At 42.1% G+C, this 20,363-nt stretch overlaps 1 protein-coding gene across 1 annotated transcript in view; it reads left to right on the top strand.

The window, feature by feature from the left end:
* PDIA5 (protein disulfide isomerase family A member 5) overlaps positions 1 to 20,363 on the top strand; it is a 183,252-nt gene that overhangs the window by 129,906 nt on the left and 32,983 nt on the right. The window contains exons 12-13 of the mRNA XM_036746296.1: positions 15,261 to 15,331; positions 15,890 to 16,053. Of these exons, the coding sequence (XP_036602191.1) occupies positions 15,261 to 15,331; positions 15,890 to 16,053 (235 nt within the window). The remainder of the gene's footprint in view (positions 1 to 15,260; positions 15,332 to 15,889; positions 16,054 to 20,363) is intronic.

Raw genomic sequence — 20,363 nt, 5'->3', positions numbered from 1 at the left:
AAGAAAGCCCAACAACTCAAGTAAAGGTCAGAAATCAGAATTCTGTTCTACAGACAAAGCCCAGCAACATTTCCACACATGCTTAAAACCAGCTGTGTTATATGCACACAACACACCTGGGGAAGGAGGGAGGGCTTGGTGGTATATTTGTGTATATGTACATATGAGATTCCTTATAAAAAGTGTAAATTGTTGTAAAATTCTAAGTTCTAGGGCTACAAATTGGTGAGAGTAAATTTCATACCTCTCTTCAAAATATATTGCACTCACATTAACACTTCTGGTTGAGAAATAAATATTTTTTGTCCTTATTCCTTTGGCAGTCTTGGGCATTTGCATATCACTGCAGCAACTGATATTTGTACTTGAGGACAGGCAGCTTGGCTCCCATGCTTTTCTTCCCAGTGTTGTCATCTCCTCTTAGATCATAGAGGTGAAGTCCAGCACTAATTAGGCAAAGAGGAATAGAGAGCATTTCTCTGACATGATGTATGACACAATACGTTGGTTGCCCTATGGGTCATCATCTATAGGTATTTCTTCAGCACTCTGATTCCAAACCAAGTGTTCTTTCCACTCTCCTGCACCCACAGTATGGATTCATTTCTCTTTGGTTTAGCAGAGTGAGAGGGAGCAAGGCTGACTAGCAGAGCTATTTGACCTGCCTGCTAAAGAGCCTGTGTGAGTGGCTGTGACCCTCCCTTAATTAATCCTCTCCAAATATTCCCTTGTGTCTTCTCCATCAAAGAAAATAATTATTTAACTGGAAAAGGTAGAACAAGCATGCTTAAACAGGAATAGGAAACCCTTGTAGGTAAGTAAGGAGTAAAATGACACCTAGCTCCTTTAAATGATTTTGATTCTTCAGCCCAGGGAATCTTATCCCAGGGTGCAAAGAGTGCAAGAAAGAACCACTGTCAGTAATCTTTGAGAAATCATGGCAAACAGGAAAGGTGCCAGTAGACTGGAGATGAGCAAGTACAGATCCCAAAACTACAGCCTAGGAACTTGCTCTCCATCCCCAGCAAGAACAAGTTATCAGACAGCATGTGAGCAGTTGGGAAGATGGGAAGATGGGAATCTGAGATCAAGTCAGGATCTCAGAAGAACCTCATTAACCCCTTTTGACAGGGAGATCAGGCAGTGTTGTAGATGTGATGTATCTGGATTTCCCTAAGGCATTTGATAGAAGGCCATGTGAGATATGAATAAATAAGGACACACACACACACACACACACTCACACACACACACACCCTCATGGGAATGATAGAAAAAGATGGGCTAACAGATGCTGTGACTCCCTGGCTTCATAGCTGTTGAACAGCTATACTTTCTTGATCTGTGTGAACCTAAAAGTTGGTCTCTCCAGGGCTGTGTCCCAGCACTCTGTCCTGTCCAACATTTTTATTGATGCCATGGAAGAAGATAGAAGAGGCTTATCAAATTTGCAAATGACACAAAGCTGGGAGCAATACCTCATATGATAGAATTAGTGTCCGTGGCAGTCTTGACAGCCATAACTGATGGGGCAAAACTAACGTGATTAAATTGAAAAGGGATATAAGTGAAGTCCTGCATTTAGGTTAAAAACATCAATTGACTCAATTAAGGCAGGGGAGTCCTGTCATAACTGTAGTACATGTGAAAAGATTTGCAGCTATTAACTGACTGCAAGGTAGGTGTGACATCACAGTAACATGAGTGCCAAAAATAGCTAACATGATGCCTTAGGCTATATTAATGGAAATGGGCTGATCAAACTGAGAGAGGAAATAGTCCCACAGTGCCTGGCAATTTTTATTCTAAATCTAGATTATTATATGCAGATCTGAGGGCCACATTTTAAGACAAACTGAAGAGTGGCCAGGTAGTAAAGAATCTGTTAGCCATAGTCAGTGATCAGTCAACAAGCATTTATTAAGTTGTGCTTAGTGCTAAGGATATTTTAAAAAGGCTAAAGCACAGTCCCAGTCCTTATCACATTTTAATGGGGGAGACAACATGCAAATAATTCTGTACACATAAGATATATACAGTGCAAATGGATGGCAGTCTCACTAGGAAAGTACTTCTGCAGAAAGTGGGATTTGAGCTGAGACTTGAAGGTAACTGGGAGGTGTATTTGATGTATGGGGTCAGCCAAGACAAAGGCACACCAGTGAGAGGTGGGGTCACAGCAAGAAGGTTAAAAAGTAGAAAGATAGGGTGGGACCCAGCTGTTATGGGATCTAAAATCCAAGCAAAGGATTTTATATTTGATCATGGAAGCAATAGGGAAGCACTGGAGTTGTTTGGGGAGGTGGGTAATGTGGCTTTAGGAAGATCACTTGGACAGATTGGATTGAGGAGAGCCTCAGGGCTGGGAGACCAACAGGAAGGCTCTAGTCATAGTCCAGGTTCATAGGAGAGAGATGTGGAGCTTTAAAGGACAGGACTTGGCAGCAGATTGGACGTGTGGGATGAGTGCCCATGAGGCATCCAGGACGTCTAGGGGCAGTGAATCAGGGTGACTGGGAACATGGTGGTGTCCTCAGCAGTCCTATGGAACATTAGAGGAGGGTAAGTTTTGAGTGCAAAGGTAATGAGCCCTATTTTGGACATGTTAAGTTTGAAAGATGTTAGGCCAAGACATGTAGATCTGGACATCATCTTCATACATGATAACTGAACCCATGGGAACGAATGAGATCACCATGCAAGATAGTATAGAGGGAAAAAAAGAAGAGGATCTGGGACACAGCCTCAGGCAACACCCACAGTTAGTGAGCCTCACATGGATAAAGATTCAGAAAAGGAGACTGAAGAGACAGGTCAGAGAACTAAGAACAATGTCCTGAACCCTCAGAGAAAAGAAAGTAAGTGGGAAAAGAGAGTGAACCACAGTATCAAAGGCTGTAGAGAGTTCAAGAAGGAAGAGGACGGAGAAAAGTCTTGGCAGTTGCCAAGAGATCCTTGGTAACTTTGGAGAGCAGTTTGAGCAGAATGGGGAGGTCAGAAGCCAGACTGCAGAGAGTTTAGAATCGAGGAAATGGAAGCACCATTTGTATACAACTTTCTCATGAAGTTTATCTAAGAGGAGGAAAGATATGGGATGATAGTAAGGGATGGTAGGATCAAGTGGGGGGTTTTTTGAGGATGGGGGGGGCCATGGGCATGTCTGTGAGCAGCAGAGAAGTCAAAATTTGACTGGGAGAGATTGATTGAAGATCAATGATGGAGAGGGGATGGCTGAGGGGACGGTCTGCTGAAGATGATGAGATAGAATAAGATCGAGGTTACATGTGGAAAGCTTTACCTTGGCAAGGAGAAAGGCTGTCTTTCATATCAGAGAGCTGGTTGAAGAACTGTTTAGCCTAAAAAAGAGGATTAGCTTTCTTTAAAGGGCCATCATGTGGAATTGAGGGTAGACTTTTGTTATATATTGCTCCAGTGGGAAAACTTAAGAAAAGTGGGTGGAAATTATAAGGAAGCCGGTTTCAGTTTCATATAAGAGAACTTACTATCCATCCTCAATACTAAAGAATGAGAGTTGGAAGGATACTTAGACCTCATTGAGTCTAATCCCCGCCTAAGGAGGAATCTTCTCTTAAATCTCCAATAAGTGATTGTCTGGCCTTTGCTTGGAGGCATCCAAGTGACAGGGAATTTGGGGCCCACTATGAAAGCTCATTCCACTTTAGGACACTTCTAATTCTTAGGCAGTTTTCCTTTACATTGAGCCAGATTTTCTTCTCTGCAAGTTCTTCCCCAGTGCTCATAATTCTTTACCCTGGAGCTAAACAAAACAAATTTAATCTTTCTTCTAAAACAAAGCCCCGCAAAATGCTTGAAGACAGTTCTCATGTCACCCCCTGTCTCTGCTAAGTCTTTTCCATTTATTGCTTTTAAAAATTCATCTTATTAGATTTGTCCCATCGTTCTAGCCTGTCAGGATCTTTTTGGATCTTGATTATTCCATCCAGTATGTCAGCTATCCCTCCCAGCATCATAACGTCTACAGATTTGATAAACTTGCTATCTGTGTCTTCATCCAAGTCATTGATAAAAATATTGAACAGAACAGGGCCAAAATTATATCCCTGGGACATTCCAGGGGAGACCTCCCTTCAGGCTGACATTGATCCAATAGAGACTGTCATTTGGGCTTCCCCAACTACTTTAAAATCCACCAGCTTGTGCCACCATCTATCACACACTATCTTATCCACAAAGATAGAATGAGAAGCTTTTAAAAATCATTCACTGAAATCTGAATAAACAGTATCTATAACATCCCCTGATCTACCAGTATAGTAACCCTGGCCAAAAAGAAAAGAGATCAGTCTGGCCTGACTTGGTATTGAAGAAGCCATACTGGCTCTTAGTGATCACTTCCCATTCTGAATGACCACAAGTCATCCCTTTAAATATATTCATAATTTGCTGGGACTCAGAGTCAGTCCTGTAGATTTAAAGAATCTATATTCTTCCCTTTCTTGAAAAATCAGGACAATATTTACCTGGCTTAAATCCTGCCTCAGCCCTCTGTTCTCTCTGGGAGATTACAGCCAGTAGCCCAGCACTCAGATCTACCCATTCTTTCAGGACCCTGAGATAGAGCTTGTCCAAGCCTTTTGACTTAAACACAGTAAGAGCAGCCAAGTGTTCTCCCACCATCTCCTCACTTACCTTGGGTTTAATTTCCTTGTGAGTCATTTCTGTTCTCACTTGCTCATGTCAGTGATCATTCACCTTGTTAGCAAAAGCAGAAGCCAGTTAAGAGCCAAATCATTCTGACTTCTCCATATCATCCATTATCATCCCATCAGGGTGCATAGGGTGTTCAGGGAGGCCTAGCTTGCAGGGCTGCTTATCCACCTTTGCTGCCCATCTGTCACCCAACGCTTACCTGTGGCTCCAAGAAGCTGTAGCACGTATAGCATGAGCCTGCTGAAAGCTTCCGACAGAACCTTCAAGAATCCAGGGTCACCTCTACCTTCCAGTGAGCCAGTGGACAAGGAGAAATTGTAACTTCAGTAAATAAGCTTGCCAGCAGATGTGTCCATGTACCAAGCGACGGGGAGATAGGGGTGTTGGGTATCAGGGAGTCCCTACCGTGTGTACAGTCACCGGGCTTCCTCGGAAGAATTCCACTGTGATGCTCTCCGTGGCTGAATCCGATCAAGTTCTTTTTCCCCCCATTTCAAAATCAGTGCCCCCTTCCCATCCCTATTTGAACAGCTGAGTCATTCTAACTCCCAATGTATACAGTTAAATGAATGAGTGTAAAAGCTTTTATCAAATGCTTACTGTATGCTAAGTACTAGATAACAATACAAAGACAAGGCTCCAACTTATATTCCAGCTTCCAACAGCACATAGTGGAAATAGTGGCCAACAAGGAGTATTCAGTTCAGTGAAGTCACAAGAGATGATGACTGGACTCATAGGACAGATGATTGACATATCCCAGGAATGGTCATGTTGATTACTGGTAAAGCTAGGGGGCTGTTTTATTTGTGTGTGGTAGTGTGCCTAGGAGTTAGCTGATGAACTGTGGCGGGGGTGAGGGTGGTGGGGGTGACAACCCATCTCACACCGGTCCCCATTAGCCTGGCCAAGCAGGAGGAATTATGCCTGGCTGCAGGAGGGGAAGGGAGTGCAGAGAATGGGTATGTGAGGAAATGACCCTTTCTTTGTCATTGGCAGGAATGTGTCTTTGTATCTAGAGAACCTTAAGTTTGTGAGGCACCTTGGGTGAACATCTTGGTGCGGGGTGTGAGCCATGACTTGACCATAATGATTTTGGGAAAGGGGGTGGTTCTTGCAGTGCAGTTGTAATACGTTTATCCCATTCTGGTCTCAGCCTCCGTACCGGGCCACATGTAGTTCCAGCCTCCATCTCCTAACAGAAGTCAAAGCTCCCACCCACATGACTCAGGGCTCTGCTGATGGGATCTGTGTTTCATAAATATTAATTTAGCAGCAGTGGGAAAGCTAGTTTGAGAGAGCAGAGGCTGGAAGGAAAGAAGACAGGAGATTATCACAGTGATTCAGACAAGAGGTGATAAGGGTCAGGTATGTGAGTGCAGAGAAGGGGATTGGTGCAAGAGATGCTAATTCTGTATCCAGAGTAAAACTTGGCAGTCATTGGGGGTGGGGGGTGGGGGGCACGGGAAGGGCAAGGCAAGAGGAAAAAAGGTCAAGTATGACTCCAAGCTTGTGAACCTGAGTCACTGTCTGCAGGAGGGTGGTCTCCTCATTGTGGAGATGAGAGCACAGGCTGAGAAGTAAGTAATCTACTCTTGGCCACATAGCTAGTAAGGGCCAGGTCCAGTTGTCCTGTTCTGGATGTTGCCATTGGACCCAGATGGCTCCAGAGAAGAAAGTGAGGCTAGTGACTTTGCACAGCCCTCGCTCACTCAAATCCAATTCATGTCATGGCATCACCTCCCTGATGTCATGGTCCTCTTCAAAAACTAAGGACAAACAAGAAGAAGAAGTGTGAAAGGCAAATTTTAACTCAAGTCTTTCTAACCTTTGAGTCTAGCACTCTAACTAGTATGCCCTGTAGGCTTCAAAAAGAACCCCCTTCAGCCAGAACCTCATGAAGTTCTAGAACCCCACATAGTAGGCACTCGTTAAGTCCTGACAGCTGACTGAAATTCATTGGAACCAAAGGAACTGAGGAGCCCAGAACTAAGTAGGAGGTTGACATTCCTACAGCAATTAAAGGAATTGATTCAAGGTTTCTGTGCTGGGCCAGGAAAGGAAGAGTGAGAGCACTTAGGCAGATTGTAAAACCCCCAGCAAGGAAGCTTGACAATAAAACTTAATGGCCATCAAAGCACAATCACTAGGGCATTAAGAAGCATCAGTGATGCTTCATAACCTCATTTCCCACAGCCTTTAGGGACATGGTCTTCCCAAAGGCCAGTGCCCCAGGTAGCCATATTGGCAATAGGACTGTTTAAATTCATTTTTTATTCAGAGCTTAAGTTCACAGTAAGATAAGCCTTTCCATATATATTGTAGAATGGGAAAGGATTGTATGGGAAACTACAAATACATTCTGTAGAACTTGCTTTTTTCCTTAAGCATATATTCCACATGTAACTTTCAAAGCTGTCCTGCTTGTCTGTGATTCCTTATGACCTTTCTTCTATTCTCTTCGTATTTTGTTGTGGAGGCAATGGGTTGCCCCTCTCTCACCTCCTCCTATTGGAGAACAAAAAAGAAAAACAAAACCCCTACAACAGATATGCACGGTCAAGGAAAATAGACTCCCATATTGGCTATGTCCTATAAAGGGATCTTTCATTCACCTCTCCCCGGTGATAGGTAGCATTCTTCCTTGTCAGTATGTACTCTGGAATTTGGTTGGCCGTTTCATCAGAGTTCTTAAATCCTCCAAAGTTGTTTTTGTCTGCAGTGTTGTTGTTGTTATATAAATTGTCTCCTGATTCTGCTTGCTTAACTACTCATTTCATACAGTTCTTGCAAGGTTTTTCCTGAAACTCTCCCTTTTATAATTTCTTATAGCACAATGATATTCCATTACATTAGTGTACCATAATTTGTTCAGCCTTTTCCCAATTGATGAACACCCTTATAGTTTACAATTCTTTACTACTACAAAAAGAATGCCTATAAATATTTTTGTAGATACAGTTTTTTTTCTCTCTCTTTTATGTTTTTGGGATGTAGACCAAAGGTAATGCTGGGTCAAAGGGTATGCAGAGTTTAATGACTTTATAGACATGTTTTCAAGTTGCTTTCCCAGAATGACTTGCCAATCCATAGCTTCACCAATAGTACATCAACATTTGGTGATAAGATTGTAATATGTTTTCATCCCCCCTCCCCAGAACCACCACACTATAGGGAGGAAGGAAAGAGCCCTTCAGCATTACCTCTCACCAACTCTGGGTCAGCATCTTCATTGACTTGTCATCCATTCTTTGGAAACTTTGTGTGGAGAAGTTTATAGATCAGCTACCATTTCTTTTGTTTAAGATACTGGGAACTAATTTTTAGAAGCAAAAACAAAAACAAACTTGACATCATAAAAGAGTCAGACTCAAGGTGATTTGGGGTAACTTCTAAATCAGAGAAAAGGAAACTGAGATAATCTAAGAGTTTAGTAATATTCCTATGTACATTTTCTTGAGCACTGTGGGTAAAAGGAGGCAGGAGCCAAGAGAACATACAAATACAGTAACTGACTTCTCTGTCACTTAGGTTTAATCAAACACTTTAAGCCAGCAAGTATTTGGGCACCGTCATGGGGTTTATGAAAACATATAAGGAATAGTCCTTGCCCTCAAAGAGTCCACAGTCTTCTGGGAGGCAAGGGCAAGATCTACCCACATGAAAAGTTAAATAATACAAGTCAAAAATACAAGAACAGTCACAAGACAAGTTTGTGATTATCTGCTAAATGAAGCATTAGAGAATGAGTGCCAAGAATTGAGAAGCACTAGGTCTGTAATGCTCTGGGAATTGCTACATGAAATAGGTGGGATTTGAGCTGGGCCTTGAAAGGTGGCAGAGGAATTGTTTCATTCTTTGTATCCCCAGAAGCCAGCATAATGATTGACGTATAGTGGGCACTAGATGAGTACTTGTTCATTAATTGATTGACAGGATTCAGATAGTTGGAAAGAAGTGGAGGAGGCGTTCCAAATCAGTGAAACCTGTGTGAGCTTAGGCAGGAAGTATGATGTATTTAGAAAACATAACAGACCAATGTTTAAGCTTCAGGTTTCTTTAAGAGTGTAGTGGTAGATAAGGCAAGAAAGAGAGGCTGCCCTCAAAATATGGAGAGTCTTGAACGGCAAGCTAAGGAATAACAGGCTTTATCCTGTATGAAATAGGGTTGAAGATTTCTGTGCAAGGAAGTGATAGAGGAAGATTGATTTGGGAGCAGTCTTTAGGATGAGACCATAGATTTAGTACTTAGAGGGAACACAGAGGTCATCTAGTCCAGGCCTCTTGTTCTATACATGAGGAAAGTGAGACCCAGAGAAGGTGAGACTTAGTATAGTTCACAATGATAGTCACAGAGAAAGGATTCACCTCCATGCCTTCTGATTCCAAATTCAGTTTATAAAGGGGAGAGACTGGAGGCAGAGATAAATTAGGACAATTTTACAGTACTCTTAAGTGTAAGGGCAAAAATTGAGGTAGCTGAAATAAGAATGAAAAGGAAAGCATAAGTGTGAGACATTTTGAAGGAACAAGTCATTAGGGTTTTGGTGACTGGCTCTTGGGAACAAAGGAAAAGCTTCTGAGACAGGATAACTAGAAGAATGATAGACTATTAACAAAAGAAGGGAAGCTGGAGAGGGAGCCAGCTTTGGGGAAGACGCTAATGAGTTTAGTTTTAAATGTAGAGTTTAAGGTAACAGCAGCTGTTTCCAACTGGAAAATTCCAGTAGACAATAAGATATGCCTGTAAATATAAAAAAAAAAAGCAGCAGATGCCCTGTGATGAGAATGGCTAGTCCCTCATTGTTTCTCTCTCCACCCTGACTGAGTGCTGCATTTAGCTGCCCTGCCAAAGAAGAGGTGGTGAAGTACCCATTCATGCTGTATCTCGGAGAGAGAAAATTGGGCAGAACTCCCTCCTGCCAATCATCCTCCTCCCCTTACACAGTCAAATCCCCATAGGAAGCACTTGAATCAAACTTTGGCCACACAGTTTAATTATTTTATTTCATATATCAAGTTGATGTTGGCAGTTGCTGTATATTGTTAGACTTTCTCAAAACCAGCTGACACCAAGGGCTTTGTTTGTCACTCATCCCTCACGGTGTCATGCACACATGGATGACAGGGGGAGGCTATGGAGTCCCCCCTTTCTATAGTTTTCTTAAAGCAAGAAAGATTCTTTTGTCTCCTATCTGGGTTCAGATTTATTATTTATTTATTATTATTTATTATTAGCCACACCATCAGGAGAAAAGACTTTAAGAGAGCTCTGTTGGTCTCAGAGTGGCCACTCACCATTAATTAAATGGCGGAATCTTTTAACCTAGCCTATCTGTTCTCTTATGGATATTTTAAAACTAATTTCAGGAAAATGGTGGGATCTGATTCTATTTCCATTTAATGAACTACAAATAAAGATTGCTTTATTCTAAATAGGCAACTTTTTACTTATGAATATCTTGCTTAAGAATAAGGAAAGTAGGAAAGCAGATTAAATAATAATAGCTCACATTTATACACCGCATTTTAAAACCTTTCCTGGGGGAAGTGCTTTCCCCACTCTTTGACTTGGGTATTATAAGAACCATTGTCTCCTTTTTACAGATGAGAAAACTGAGACATGGAAGTGACTTGCTTACAGTCACACAGCTACTAAATGTCAGAGTAAGGATTTGAACTCAGGTCTTCTCTTAATACTAAACCCAGCATTCTTTCCACTGTATCATACATGAAAGCAGAAAGATGTAACTTTTCAAATGCAGATGTGGTAATGTAAAGTTAACAAATTAATAACTTCTGAGAACCCTTGCCATTCAAATAGTCTTGTTATTTTACTGTTCCTTAGTCTTATTTGAATCTTAGCATATGGTAAGCACCCAACAAATGCTTTTTCATCCATTCTTATCCCTGCCCCGAGGTTCTCTGTTTCCCTGGTGTCCAAAGGTGAACCCAGAATGTGTTTCCCCAGAGAAATAGCATTTGAGTAAGTTGAAATGGCACAATTAATATTTTGGGTACTTGATGGAGTAAATGGGTTTTTGTAGCCTCATGTGGGGACCTAAACCAAAGCATTATTTGAATAAGAAAATTCATTCGAGGTTCCAAATAGCCTACTTCACAGACTTTTGGAATACAACCTCTCCATAAATTGGGAACATTTACTATGTAGAGATAAATGTTTATTTCCAGGAAATTTTGCTCTTAGTAGCTTCAAATAGACTGCCACCTTGATTTACCCTATGGTATTTGTTCCATCCGTAAAACGTCATCCTGCCCTTCTGGAATCTTCCATAGAGATCCTTTTCTAGTCCTTTTTTCTCGTTTCCCCCTGCACTTGTTAGGGCGCCAGGTATATTTAGGAATATGTTAGAAGCAATGTTGTCTTCCATTAGAGGCAGGGTTTTCACCTTCAGAATAGTAGAGATGACATTTTTGTATCCTAACTAATGATTGTGAAAGCTAGACACCTTTCTCTTCCCCTTTAATACATAGTGGAGGGAGCATTGACATTGGAGTCACAGGACCTGGGTTTTGATCCCAGCTCTATGTAACCTTGGACCTTGGTTTCCCCAACCATAAAATAAAAGGATTGAACTAGGTGACCTCTAAAGTTGTCTCCAGCCCTAAACCTATAACTGTGATCTTATGAGCCCTCTGATTATATGGAGAGGAGAGCAGGGGGACCTAAGTCCTTGACTGAAACCAGCCATTTCTGCCTAATATTTACTGCTCATTTGCCGTCCCTGGAAAGTCATGACAGAGAGAGGTAGCTAGGGGAAGTACAGGGAGATGTGAAGTGGGTAAACTGGTCTCCAGCCCTCCTCTGCTGTGTCAGAGCTGCCACGATGCTCATCATGGGCTTATGTGGTTCCAGACAATCCTTCAGGCGTGCTTGTTTAGTGTGATCCATTTTCCTAAATCCTCTAGAATAGAGGTGTTTCCCCAACAGTCTGTGCTGCAAATGGCAGGTCCTTGAAATGCCTCTTCCAGGATGCCTTTCCAGTTTAGGCCTGCCCAACTTTGGTCACTTGGGTCATCCCAACTTTTCCAAACATCTTTAATTAGCAGTAATTCATTCTGTCCTTGTTTGTCTCTGTGTATATCATACATGTGCTTTTTTCCCTGAAAGACTCCAGGGCACCTTTGTGTAGACTGTTAGACTGGGAACTTACCAAGAGGCATCTACTACATTTGGAAATAAAACCCCAGGGTTTAAATCCCAGCTCTGTGGACTTAGCTACATGATTGGAGGCAAGTTAACTTCCTCTTCAGAAATGAAGATCTTGTCATACCAGTCAGTGGCCCTTTCCCAGCAAAAGCCCCTGTATCATTTGTTCTCCGTGCATTAAAGTCTGTGATGGAGAGCAGAAACCTTGTTATCCCAACTATAGTGAGACATTCCTGAGGTACCTTGTCACTTTAAGACTGGGATCTCTACAGTGTCCAACTCTAGCTCTCCCCTGGAGAGGACACCTTGCTTTCCAGCAGCCTGGCTTCTTCCTCTCCCACATTGGCTCTGGTGTCCATTTCACCTGTTACATACTCGGTGTTGATTGCCGGGGGCATTCCTGTCACCTGGCCCTACTTGGGAAGAGGCATTGTTTTGGTGCTTTCGGGAATCCAGGAAATTCCTAAGGGTTTGTTTCCATCTCTGCCAGCCTCGGCTGGGTGCCAGTGTCAGTAGATTGGTGATGAATTTTTGACACCCTAAAGCTTTCTGCCCCACTGGTTTGTCAGTAGGAGGAATTTAATAATGAGCCCTTAGAAACTGGGCAATTCATTTGGCTTCCCGATTTCCCCATGTTAGGAATATTTTGTCCTTGGTGAGGGTGAGACTCCTTGGACGACCTTGTTCCCATTGAACTATCATGTTCCCAAGGAAGGTGAATTAAGGTGAGGATGAGGTATAAGAACTATTAATAGCTTTTCTGCTTTTATATTAAGCTTCATAGTTTACAAACCCATTTCCACATTGTTATCTCATTTTAACCCTATAATGTAGGCAGAGCAGGGCTTGTCCTCTTGTGTTGAGAGAAGAAATGAGAAGAAGTCTCATAGACTCGAGGCGGGACAGGCAGAAGTCAATTCAACTCACCCGTGCCTCATTAAGCACCTTCTCTGCCTTAGTTGATGGGTACAAAGACAAAAGAGATAGCTCCATTCCACTGAGGCCAAACAACATATATGCAGATAAATAAACACAAAATATATACAAACCAGTTTATCTGGGAGATTGCTAATAATTGGTGGGATCAGAAAAGCACTCCTGGAAGAGTCCCTGCTCAGGATTTGAGAAACTGAAAATGGGTCGTAATTCTATGTTGGGAAGGAAATGGGTATATCACAGAGGAAAGGGAGGCAGTGGTCTTTCAATCAAAGTCAAATGTTTAGAAAAGGCCAAAAAAGAAATTTTTGTGATTGAGGGCTGTGTGTGTTTTAGTAGGTTAATCTTGGTATGCGGGGGATTTTTTTTTTAATGAGTTATAATGATTTACTTCTTAGCAATGTAGGGTTTGAGACAGCTAGGTAGCACAGTGGATAGAGTGATGGGCCTGGAGTCAGGAGGTTGTTGTTGTTCAACTGTTTCAGTGATGTCCTACTCTTTGTGACCCCATTTGGGGTTTTCTTGGCAAAGATACTGGAGTGGTTTGCTGTTTCCTTCATGAGGAAACTGAGGCAAACAGGGTTAAGGGAGTTACCCAGGATCACAGCTAGTAAGTGTCTGAGGCCAGATTTTAACTCATGGTGATGAATCTTCCTGACTCTAGGTCTGGCACTGTGTGCACTTCACCACCAAGCTGCTGAGTTCTAATCCAGCTTCATATACTTACTAGCTGCATGACCTTGGGTGAGTCACTTAACCTCTCTTGAGAGAAAGGAGGAAGGGGGAGGCAGAGAGAAAGAGACAAAGAGAAAGAAATGTAGGGTCGCCATCATGTCAAAGAAATGTCAATTCTTACAGGGTAGCAAACTTTGTTCTAAGAATAGTGAATTACTTTCTGAACTTTTAGTATCACTAGCTTTCCATATTGTAAGTATAGCAAGCAACCTGTGTGCTAAACAGCCCTCCCCTTGCTCTGACACCTTATTTCATCTCTACCAACTAAACAACAATAAATCACTCATCACCAAAATAAAAGTAATTGACAGATCATTACCACATAGGAGTATAAAAACACATTCAATGTTCATTCATGATTTCTGACCACTTTCAGATATAGTAAAAAGGCAAACTACAAGCTCGTTGAAATTGGTGAGATGAACCTTTTTGCACACAACAGATTCCATACCCCTATGTAGACATTTGAGGTATGAATATATATTTTCTTGCCTAAAACCAAAGGTCCGAGTTTTATAAAGATGGTGCTTGGGGTTTTTCAGTAGTTCTGTCTCTTTGTCTCTTGCCCCACATCCAGGGTTTCCCCTGAGAACATCAGAATTTAGAGCATGTTTGGGTCTCTACAAAAAAAGGAAAAGGGCCCATAACACCTGTGCAAGCATTCAGGCTAAGAAAACATTAAAAGTAGGGCAGGCTTTATTTACCCTAACCAAGAAAAGCAAAGGACTTACACTAGAGTAAACATAAGACATTTAAGAAAACTTTTCCTCTCCAGTGGATACCACCACCCCAGACCTGTACAGTCTTTTAGATTTAGATTATATGTCCCCTGGATTGAGATCTCCCTTTAAGGGAAAATAATTTGGATCGCTGGTGAGTCAGCTTCCCTCCTTGAACCCACACAGTCCATATACCTCACAGTGACAGCAAAGGGCAAGGTTTGGATTTTACTCATCTTTATGGCTCTGTGCTTGCTGCTTCCTGCTTCCCGTAGGTCCAGAAACTCAATGGCTAGATCCTGGAGGCATGGTCCAGGAGCTCCTGTGTTACACATGGCTCCCTGGAAGGGACCGCATGGATATACAGGCTTGCCTCCAAGGAACAATGCCTGTGTCCAGCCAGCTTCTCTTCTCCAGCCTCCCCACTCTTCTGCTCAGTGCTCCTTTGTCTTTGCTCTCTTTTTTAAAGGCTGACTCCAAAGTAAGTGCATAGGTGTAAGACCTAGCCATCATGTGCATGATTGATTATCCACTGTGGGATGTCGATGGAGCAACTCAGGACAAGGCAAAGAATTAGCCTCATAGGAGATCTCACCTCTGCTTGAGCAATGTCTTTATTAGTGGGCTATGAAAACTTTTTACGCCGTATGTAGGGAGTCATCACACATTCTGCCACAATGGCAGAACAAAATCCATAGGGCAACGAGGTACAAGATAATGCCAAGTCATACCCACTAGATTTTTATTTGGGGGCTGTATGAGTCACAGATTTTTTTCCAGTATCACTCAGTGCCTGTGAACAGAACTGTTTCACTCAATCCATCCCGGAGTCTTAGGATTTAGACTGGACAAGTCTTATTTTTTAGTATTGGTGCTCCCTTCTTTCTTCCTTTGCCACCATTTCCAGGAACAGGAAGATTGGCTTTATGTCTAGGGCAGGCCTAAGGAATAGGGAAGGTTTGAGCTAAGAACTGAGGACCTGTCTCACCTCTATCTTTTTTATACAGGGTGTGGACATTGTAAGAAGATGAAGCCTGAGTTTGAGAGTGCAGCTGAGGCCCTCCATGGAGCAGCTGATGTAAGTGCCTTTTTTCTACCCGCCCCCCAACCACTTTATCTCCCTAACCCTTTTCTTTAAGAAGTCAGCAATAAGTGGAATCATAAAAGCAACTTCTCTCAGCAGATTGTTTAGTTGTTTTCCTACTCCCTTGATCTCTTTAGTACTCACCATCCAGACTATTGCTGTTAGCCATGTGTGATCTCTTGGGAAAGTCAAGAACAAACATTCTGTCTGTACTGGAAACAGTGACAAAATGTTCCCTTATCCTTGGTCCTGGAATTTAAATCTCAAGAGGCCTTCCTTTTGTGCCCTAGGGCCTTCAAGCTTGGGGACAAAGGTTCCATCTTCGTTTGGTAGAGGGGGTTTAAAAGTTTCACCTGGGTGTCTTATTTAGAAGTGGTTGGGGACAGTGGTGTGACATATTCCTACTTTCAATTGTGTACATGAGTCTGACAAGTGACTCTCCAGACAGATGTCCATGCACTGGGTGTGTGCTGCTGGGGGGAAATTCATCTTTCATCTTAGCAGCTCAGTGCCTGATACTTTGACCCATAGTTTTCTCTTTCCCTATTCCAGAGTCCAGGTGTCCTTGCAGCCGTTGATGCCACTGTCAACAAGGCTACCGCAGAACGATATCAGATCTCAGGGTTCCCTACGCTAAAATATTTTAAAGATGGAGAGGAAAAGTATACCTTGCCACAGCTTAGAACAAAGAAGAAGATTATCGAGTGGATGCAGAAGTAAGTTTTGTGATACTGAGATTATATCCAGATTTCTGGCACTTAGCCACTGGTGACTGCCCTGGGGGGAAGAAATATATCATAGAGCCCCATTTCTTCAGCTCAGGGCCTCTTCATCTAAGATAGATTTTAATTCCAGAATCCAAAAGCCATAGAGTTTGTTGATAATGCTTCCTAATCCATTGAGTTACTCTTATCCCCTTTGGATGAGATTTTCAAAATCTTAGCAAAGTGCTTGCATGTATTTCCCAAAGGATTCTTTCATTTAATCTCCTTGGCCCCAGGTTACATTTATTTACTTCATTTTTCTCTCTCTCTGAATAAAGGTAAGAATATGAGGGGCTTGAAATAGAAGAGCTAGTGTGCTGATTGGTCTGTGGTTGCAGAACTGATCTGATTGACAGTACCCAGAGTTAAAAATGTGAATTCAGAGGAGCCTAGGACAAAATAGAAGTATAGAAATAATCAGAGACCCTGATGCTGTTGCCAGACTTCTTTTTCTCATCTAAGAATTTGAGAGTCTGTAATTCTCTAAGACTTGTTTGCACAATTTCCTAGGGAATAATTATGTCATATGTATAGATGTACTGGCAGAGAGATTGAAGGCAGGAATGGGCAGAGTACCTCTGGCATGCTTGAGGTCCCAAGTCAGCAAAGACCATAATTAGCCTCTCATCCACTTCTTCTCTTCCCAAAAACATATGACATTGGTAGGTATAGAAGAAAGAGGAAACATGGTTCCTCCCCATGGAAGGCTCTTAATGTGAGACTGCATTGTCCTTGCCATCGGTGACTGCTTCCTCATGAACCAGATTAGAAAGATATTGAGGGGGAAAGACTCTAAGGGTCCTCACAAAACAATGCAGAAACCTGTGTAGATTAATGGAAGGCAAACTGAGTATGTATATGCTCAGGATTCAGAATTGAGTAGCCATAAATATCAGATGGGTTTAATTAGGAAAGGCTTTCTGCAAGAGGAGAGTGAACTGATAAGCTTCAAAGCATTGTGTAAATGGTAAGCCACAAAGGACCTTTCCTTACCATCAGCTTCAACCTCAGCCTCCTCTTAGCCTCAGTGCCAGCGTAAGCACAGTGGTACATTCCAGGCCCCAGGTCCGTGATACCTGGGTGGCCTTTTTATTTCAGATCCCAGAACTTCTCCTGTCTGGACCTTGTGGGAAGCTGCATCTGGGGCTAGCGTTGCATTAAGCAAACTGTTTATCCAAGCCTTTTCCTTTGGCTCCACTGGATCGCCAGTTGGTGGCTCACTAAGAGGTAACAGCAAAAGATAAGGCAGAGATGATAAAGATAAATTAAAACCAGTGCATAATATTTGGCTTTCTGTTTAGTCAGCACATAAGTAAAAGTAAGAGTTCATCATAGGCATAATAGTAAGCTCCTTGGTGGTATATATGATCTGAACAGAGAGACATCTCCTTCCTTTTCTAAGTTCATTCAGCAGTCATTACTTTGTGTTTGTATGACTGTGCATGAAAAGATCAATACATAATTAATGATATGCAACATTTGCCAAGTGCTTTGTTTCCCTGCAAAGTGCTCTCAGATATAATGCCTCATTTTTATTCTCAGCTTGCCTTTGAAGCAGAAAGTAAAAGGTATTTTTCTCCCTTTCATATATAGGGAAACTGAGACCCAAAAATATTGAATGACTTGCCCAAGGTTACATAATTAATCCTTTTCAATTTGACATGCACAGAGTATCTTCTGGATTGTGCATGTGAAGAATGAATGCCACATAGTTGTGGTATTGTAAATGAAGTTTGGTGACCTTGTGCATAGTAAGCAGAAGATATGCTTTGAAGATGTCTAGAAATACAACTTTTAAGTAATTGTGGGTAGGTAGGGAATCCGAGGAGCAGACAGAGCAACCGTGAGTGAGGAGGAAGGGGTGGCAGTCAGCATTGGGGCAGAAAAGATTAGGAAAGAAGTGTGTTTTCTGTGAGCAGTGGCTTCAGACCTCTAAAGAACTTGGGGACAAACAATGGACAAACAATTTATTACTAAGAAAGGTTCTTCTCAGGCTCTTTATCTCTTATCACCCAATTGGTTTCTGACAAATCAGGGACTATTTCATTTTTGTCTTTCTTTGCTAGCAAAGTACCCGGCACAATGGAATTTCATAAGTGCTTATGGATTGAATAATTAATTGTTCTAAGAGCATCCTCCCCTACTGGCCTGCTGAGGCTGAGAGGAAGCAGTCTGAAGTCACTCGTGACAATGATGTATCCCTGATGTGTTCCATCAAGCAGATACCTGGGTGATTGACAGCTAGTGTGCACTGGCAGAAGCCATACACTACTGTGCAAGAGACAGAGTATCAGATTACCCAAGGAAATAGAAGAGCATCAGGCAGAGCCTTTTGCAGATGATTTGGCATATCCTTTTGTCTCCACTCATGCAAAGCAGGCCATCATTAAGAAATATGGTGCTCTCCTCGAGAGGAATACTTGTAGGACCATGCAAATAAGGGGGGTTCGTAACCACAGTCCTGAGATTTCATTCCCTGCCAGGCACTTATGTAAATTAGTTGACTTCCTTAGAGTTTTCTTATTGAAGTATGTGTTTATAGAGCAGTATTTCATCTCTGTTCCCGAGATGGTAGAGGACCTATGACCAGACCCTGTTGATATGTAGCAAGTGGGAACTAGGAAGTTGGCCTTAGTCAGATTAGGAGAAATAATAAGCCTGAAGTATAATCATTCAAATTTCATTTAGGAGGAAGAAGTTTAGATTTGTATACATAAGAGGTATGTACATGATTATACATAATTGTGTGCATATTGCAGTTGTACATAATTGTATACAATTGTACAGATAGAAGATGAGAAATTATTATCTCTTTGTAAATATGTCTGAAAAAGACTTGGGATGGCAAATGGATCAGAGACTAAACATGTGGTATTATTATAAAACAGGCAAATATGATGAGTTTGACTTCAACTCCTTGAAAAGTCCTAGAATGAATTATTAAAGAGATGCTTAGTGAACATGAGGAAAAGGAAGCAGTGATCCCCAAGATTCAGGGTGGTTTTAATCAAGAAAAGTTCATGGCAGACTGACTTCAGTTCTTTTTTCACAAAGTTACTAGACCAGTGTTGATCAGAACAATAATAATAATTTCAATAATAATAATTCTGGGCACTTACAAAGCATTTAGTCTACATTACTTTGTCTCAACCTGGTAGTAACCTTGTAAGGACAAGTGCTATGGGTATTTTCCAATTTTATAGCTGGAGAAATTGAGGCTTAGAGTAAGCTTTGCAAGTGGTTACACAGCTAGTATCAGAGGCAAGATTTTAATTCAGTTCTTCCCGTCTCCAAGTCCTGCACTCTCTGCCCTGCACCCCATTGACTACAGATGTGGATTTCAGTAGAGAATTTGACAAAATATGGACAGGATGGAGAGATGTCAGCTAAATAGTACCTCTGCAGGGGGATTCAGAAGTAGTTGAATGATGAGACCCAAAGAGAGATCATGAATGGTTCTGGGTCAGAACCTTCCATTGAGGAAGGTGAGAGCACTGGGATTTCTGCTTAACCCTAGGCTCTTTGATATTTTTTATCGCTGACATGAACAAAAATACAGATGATGTGCTTATCAGATTTGCAGATGACACAAGGGTGAGAGCTTTGAATCAGGATTCAAAAAAATCTTGACAGGCTAGATTGGAACATTGGATGCTCAGTCTCCCCATTACTGCAGTGGATCTGTGGACACTGCCTCCAGTGATGCAGCAATCAGCCCACCTATTCCTGCTCAGTACTTGTCCATGACCTCCTATAAATTTGCCATGGAGATCTGCCACGTGTGCTGGGGGCCTTCCTCCTGTTGTTCTGATATTGCATAGAAACTGGTTGTCCATCAGTAATCCCCAGACATGTAGCGCTTGGCTAATGCTCTTTGTGCCATGTTTCCTGTATGATTCCTTCTCTGTGTATTGTGTGTAGCCTGCTGTAGGTCCACTGTGCCCTTCTCCACTGTCTTCTGTGTGACCTTCATTTCTGTTCCTCAGAGACAGTTCTGAATGTCACAGTTTAGGACATTCATAAGCTGGAGAGCACCCAGAGCAGTGTGGCCAGGAGGGTGGAAGGCCTTATGAAGATCCATGAAAAGAACTGGAGGTGTTCAGCCTGGAGAAGAGAAGATGATTCTGGGGGCACAGTACCATTGTGGTCAAACTTCTGAATGGGCTGTCATAACAAAGGAGGAATACCCTTGATCTACTTGGCTTCAGAGGGCAAAATGTGGAGGCTTTGGTTTGATGTAATCAACAAGCATTTATTTAATG

The sequence above is a fragment of the Trichosurus vulpecula genome, chromosome 2 (assembly GCF_011100635.1).
Source record: "Trichosurus vulpecula isolate mTriVul1 chromosome 2, mTriVul1.pri, whole genome shotgun sequence".
NCBI lineage: Eukaryota > Metazoa > Chordata > Mammalia > Diprotodontia > Phalangeridae > Trichosurus > Trichosurus vulpecula.
The sequence above is the reverse complement of the archived record's forward strand: the minus strand, read 5'-3'. Positions and strand labels throughout refer to the sequence as shown.